We start from the raw sequence: 5873 nt of genomic DNA, 5'->3' as shown, positions 1-5873 counted from the left end.
GCACAGGGAGGTAACAGGATACTGAAATGCTCTGAAGAAAGAAGAAGTCCATACAAATGGAACCACGTTAACGGTCATGAATGATGAGTCAAGAGCCAAAGGAACAAGGGTGGTGAAACTGCAGAGTCCTGGGCAGCTCTCAACTCAAGAGAGTCCAATAATGTAAAAGGCGGCTCAGTTCAGCTCCGGCAAAGCTGGCGTTGTTTCAGCCAAGAGCAGACCTGCAGGATCCACTGGGGTCCCATGAAGGAGCAAAGAGCAGGCTGAGCCAGCAAGGACCTGCCCAGCCCTGCCAGCCACATCTCTTAGGCTTGGAGGCTGGACACTTCTACTGTCCGCCCCACCTAGGTCTCCCTAAAATCCTCGGAAATGGGCTTTACCAAGTCAGCTCCCAGCCAGCTCATCACCAGGTGCCCCAGGGCTATGACATTTGGGACTCTGGCCAGAGAAATTTATCCAAGAGGAAAATGTACCAGGAAAGAGACATCCCTAAAATCCATGGGCATTGAAAACAGGGCCCTTACAGGCCTGTGGCTATCTGCAGGCTTATGATAATACACGGGCTTCATTTGGAAATCTGCTGATAACCAAATGTCTGCTGCAGCATTGCCAAGGCTCAGCCCACGGTCAAGACAAGCCTGGGAAACTCCAGGTTAAAACTACACAAGTGGGCTTCTACTCAGTCCCTCCTGAGGCCTCATAATATGTTTTGCAACATTTCCCAAATGTATCTGGTAGAGAAACCCTTTCCTGTGTGTGTGTGAGCAGAACACACTGAGAAAATTCCAGATGACAGCAACAATGGGAACCCAAACCATGACAGAGTTGCAGGAACAACCGCGATTCTCCTTTGATTCTTCCACTAACTTTCTCTTTCTCATGCAAACACACAGCCTGGGAGAGGGCCACTGTCCCAGAGCAGATGGCCTGGCTGTAAACTGCCTGCCCCTAAAAGTGCACGAATCCTCCTCCAGCTGCAAGGCTGCCCACATTCCCAGAGGGCCTGGGGCAGGGAACTCACCAGTCTGTCTTTATGGTGCAGATGAAGAACTGGGAGCCATTGGTGTTAGGACCAGCATTAGCCATGGACAGGACACCTGCAAAAACCAGCAGAGCTGAGCCACGCTGCCCCTGGAGGCACCTGCCGGGGAAGGCATTAGAAAGGGCAGATGGTGCAAACCACACCAGGGACATTTGAGTCTGCAAATCCTGGGACCCGAACCAGGGCCCGATACCAGCCCCCCAGGGTGTGTCTGCCTTTGCTGTCCGCTAGTCCTCAGTGGGGTGGCCTGAGAGGACAGGGCCTTGTGGAAGCTCTCAGTGGTAGGGCTGGGGCGGGACCCGGGGCAGGACTCCAGGCCCTGACCTCCAGACTTCTCCACCTACCACCTTGGGTCTTATAGGTGACAGGATGCTGCCACAATAACCACCCTGGCTTCCAAACAATTTGCTTTTTGTCTAAGCAAGATTTTAAATGTTGCAACAATTCTTTTTTTTCTGCAACAATTTTTTTTTTGAGATGGAGTCTCGCTCTGTCGCCCAGGCTGGAGTGCAGTGGCGCGATCTCGGCTCACTGCAAGCTCTGCCTCCCAGGTTCACGCCAGTCTCCTGTCTCAGCCTCCCGAGTAGCTGGGACTACAGGCACCCACCACCACGCCTGGCTAATTTTTGTATTCTTGGTAGAGACGGGGTTTCACCATGTTAGCCAGGATGGTCTTGATCTCCTGACCTCGTGATCCGCCCACCTCGGCCTCCCAGAGTGCTGGGATTATAGGCGTGAGCCACTATGCATGGACCATTCTGCAACAATTCTAAGTGTCCTAGAATTTCCAACCCAAAACTCAGAGGACAAATAGGGAGGTGGCCAGGGCCTCCATTCTGCTTAAAGGTTCTTCCGCAAAGTTCCCAAAGGAAACCCTGCTTTTTAAACTGAGAGATGAGAAAACTCTAGGGAAACTCAACAAGCCAGAAATGCTGAGACGGCCTGCAGTGCCGCAGGGAGGAAGGGCCTCATCAGATACTGGGCGGTGACCGCATGTGGCCTCTCAGGGCCTGCTGGGGCTTCCAGGCCAGGTCAGAGCTGTGGGGACACTCACCCTAGGGGCGGCCCCCACTCACCCGGCCCCACGTGCTTCAGTGTGAAGTTCTCGTCAGGAAAGCGGCTTCCGTAGATGGATTTCCCGCCTGTGCCATTGTGGTTGGTGAAGTCGCCCGCCTGTGAGCACACAGCACCTTCTGAATGGCTGCCATGGAGCAGATGGGGGCCACGGCCCCGACACTGGCAGCAGCCTCAGCCCACCCAAGCCCACCCAGTTGGCGCCCCTCAGGTAAAGCGGTCAATAAACATCCAATAAAATAAGAGCTAATTAATAAGAAAAATAAGCAAAAAAAGAAAAAAAAAAAGACAAAACTTAAATATCTTTTGTCGGAGTAACTACTTTTGTTTCCAAATGACTTAATTTTTGTCTGAGCAAATTTTTAGGTAATCTTCAAAGGACCTGATGGCCATTCAGAGATGATACTTAGTGACCCAGAATTTAACCCACTCCTCCGGGAGGGCAAGGAAGAGGCCAGAGGCTCCCCACTTCCCGAGTCTCGTCTGTGGGAGCACCAGCAGCTGGTCCAGACCAGGTCCCCTCACTGTCCCCGCACTGCCCCTTACCCCGCCCAGCAGCTTCCCCAACCCTTGCAGACCCAGGACAGAGTCTGCCCAGGGCTGGCATCCTTCATCAGGCCTCAGCTAAGGCCCGGGCAGCCCTGGCCAAACCTGCATGGGGCACCCATGGCCAGAAGAGCCCGGTAGCAGCCCCTATGCCTAGTGCTGCCCAGCCCAGGCCATGGCTGGCTGCTGTTTTCCTGAGATGGGATCCTTGGGTGAGAGAGGGGAACTGACCAGCTGAAGCATCTGCAGGTGTCAATTAGGTGCTTGCTAATTGATATCCCTCCCAACGGATGACTCAGGACCCTGGCCTGGACTCCCAGTGCCACCGCCTTGTGCCAGGGAGCCCTCTAGCCCTGGAGTCCCCAGCCTGGCTCAGGACTTCCACCTCAGTTCCTGCTTTACCATCAGCCTCAGGGCTGGGCCAGGCCTGCCGTCCCTGTGTTCACCCCATATCCAGGCCTCACCACACATAGACGTCCAGCCCCAACCCACCGCCCCTTACCATGATACAATGACAGTCACTGGGTCAGGGTAGAGGGAATGGGGAGAGAATTCCAGGCAGAAAGGTCTTCAAAGAGGTCATGACAGCCATGTCCCTGCGTCCAGGCTCTGCCTGCCCAGGATACCCAATCCCTGATCTTGAAGATCTGTGCTAAGAGGACCAGCCTGGGTCCTGGCCCCCGGGAAGCTCCTGCTGTAACACCTACCCCCAAACCTCTGACACAGCAATACCAATGCTTGTGAAAACCGAGCGTGGCACATGACTGAAAAACATTCATTTCACCGAGAACAATGCCTTTCTCTGGGAAGGGAAGCTCCAAGTCCTGGCATGTGTGTTCCTGCCCTGGACCCATCTTCCTCCTCCGCCTCTGCCGCTTCTCCCTCTCCCTCTCTTATCTCCCGCACCAGTGCTCAGGGGCACGCAGGGGACAAGGTCAGAGACCACTGGAATATGCTGGCTCTTCAAAGCCTTCAGGGCCACCCCCAGCACATCCATCCCCCAACCCAGCTCTGCCTTGATAGACTCCACCTCCCAGTCCCCTGGGCAGGGCCTGCCACTGGCCTGGAGTGGCAGCGGGTTGGGGCTGGGCTTCCATGTGCAGTGAAGCCTGGATACAGGGCTAATGCAGGGAGGACAGCCTGGCCAACAGAGCAACTGCAGCTGCCCTGCTCAACACCTTCCTCATACCAGGCATCTTCACACACCCACAAGGCAGCTCCTGCTCTCATCCCCCCTTACAGAAGAGGAAACCATGTTACCTGGCACATGAAGGAAGGGATCACCCTGTGGAAAGTGGAGCCTTTGTAGCCAAAGCCCTTCTCACCAGTGCACAGGGCTCTGAAGTTCTCTGAGAGTCGAAGGGAGACACAGGTTAACACAGCCAGGCCCCAATTCCAGGGTCATACCTGTTCCAGCCAAAATCCCTGCTACATCCCCAGCAGTGAACAGCGGGATAAAGACCCTGGCCCACCTCTTGGGTCTGCTCTGCCCAACTCGCTATGTAACTGGACAAGTCACTCCCCTTCCCTGACCTCAGTACCTGAGCACTGTGACAAGAGTACAGGCTCATGGCTGTGCTGGCACCAGCAGGGCAGTGACTCAAGGGCTATGTGCCCACCACCCTGCCTCATTGGGGACCAGGAGTGGGGAAGTCTCTGGGAAATTTACGTGTGCCTTCCACTGGCTCTGAGGCTCCCAGCTACTATGAGAGAGGAGGGCAGAGCCAACGTTGAGGCCCAGAGAGGGATGGAAGAGCTGTCCCAGGGCACCCAGTGGCTGAGCCACACATGGAGCTCCCATTCGTCAGGGGTCTCTGAGCCCCAATTCTTCTCACTACGCCACCCACCTTGCCCTGCCTGGTCCCCTTCCCATCTCACAAGGCCCCACGCCCTGTCTTACCAGCTGTCTTTGGGACGACATCTGCCTTCAGCTGTTGGGGGAGAAGAGGGACAAAAGTGGGTGGTCATTGGAGAGGCAGGTGAAGGTGGGTGTCTCTCAGCACCCACCCACCCCCACAGCGGCCAAGGAGGCTGAGGAAGAAGCATGTGGACATTCCATTCCCATTATTGCCAACTCGAGTAGGCGGCAGCTCTATCATTTCTGGGAGCCATTTCCTGAACCCAAGGCTGGAGGAGATGGCCTTGGTTTCCTAATCTGTCAGAAGAGATGACAATGCTATCTTGGCCTACTTCTGTGGACACAGCTGGCACTGCTCCCACAGCTGGGCCCAAAGCATCAGAAACTCAGGCAAGAAAGTGGGTCTAAGGTAGGAGCCAGTCCAGCTCTTCGATTTGGGGATGGTAAACTGAGGCCCAGGGAAAGGCATGCTCCCAGGGAGGGGTAGTGCTCCCACAGCTGGGCCCAAAGCATCAGAAATTCAGGGATAAGAGAATGGGTCTAAGGCTCCTCGATTCGGGGTTGGGAAACTGAAGCCCAGGGAGAGGCATGAGGGTGTGGGGAGGGAAGGCTGAAGCCCCATCCCAGCCAGCCTCTAGCCTCGAAGCTGCAAGACCCACCCTTGAACCAAAGGGAAGCAGGAAGGGTGTCCCTACCTTCCAGAAGAAACTGAGACTGAAAAAGAAATACCAAGGGCTCCCTGAGAAACGGGCCAGTCAACACGAACTGACCTCTGCTGTCAATGTGAGGCCGGGCTGAAGGCTCCACTAGGGCTTTCCCTCTAAAGTTACCTTAGTGACTGTTTCTTACTTTGCTTTATAAAAGACCCAAAGAGTTTGGGCTGGTGCTGAGTGTGACTCCCAAGGACGGTGGCAGGGCAAGGTTCCGGGCACAATGCCTCTGAATGTGTCCCAACTCGCAGGAGGGGCATTCTGGGGTCCACCAGGTGGCCGGGCCCGAGGCCTACTGGGCCCGCACTACTGCTGGAAACCACCTCTCGCTCCATTTCCCAGTACCCCGAGTGTGAGCCCGACCGCGGGGTCGGGGTCGGGGTCGGGGCCGGGGCCAGGGCGTGCTCCGCGTTGTGCAAGGGCCGCCACGTGAGCACCCGCTGGACCACAACGCTCACCCCAAGCCCCCCGACACCCACCTCAGAGCTCCGGATCTAGGCTCAGCCCCAGAAAACTCCTGGAGCCCCTCTCTCGTCCCGGGGCCAGCTCAGGGGTGCTGGGCCCTCCCTCTCTGCGATCTGACCTTGAGCTTTCTCCTCCACACGTGCCCTCCCTCCCGTCTCCCCGGCTCCAGTGCTCCGAG

General features: G+C 56.2%; 1 protein-coding gene across 1 annotated transcript in view; it reads right to left on the bottom strand.

The window, feature by feature from the left end:
• PPIF (peptidylprolyl isomerase F) overlaps positions 1–5873 on the bottom strand; it is a 12308-nt gene that overhangs the window by 2191 nt on the left and 4244 nt on the right. Inside the window, exons 2-7 of the mRNA XM_011929702.1 lie at positions 5527–5724; positions 4853–4968; positions 4563–4597; positions 3923–4011; positions 2119–2215; positions 1022–1097 (exon numbers count right to left, since the gene is read on the bottom strand). Of these exons, the coding sequence (XP_011785092.1) occupies positions 1022–1097; positions 2119–2215; positions 3923–4011; positions 4563–4597; positions 4853–4968; positions 5527–5724 (611 nt within the window). The remainder of the gene's footprint in view (positions 1–1021; positions 1098–2118; positions 2216–3922; positions 4012–4562; positions 4598–4852; positions 4969–5526; positions 5725–5873) is intronic.

This window comes from Colobus angolensis, unplaced genomic scaffold (assembly GCF_000951035.1).
Source record: "Colobus angolensis palliatus isolate OR3802 unplaced genomic scaffold, Cang.pa_1.0 Scaffold12, whole genome shotgun sequence".
Lineage (NCBI taxonomy): Eukaryota > Metazoa > Chordata > Mammalia > Primates > Cercopithecidae > Colobus > Colobus angolensis.
The sequence above is the reverse complement of the archived record's forward strand: the minus strand, read 5'-3'. Positions and strand labels throughout refer to the sequence as shown.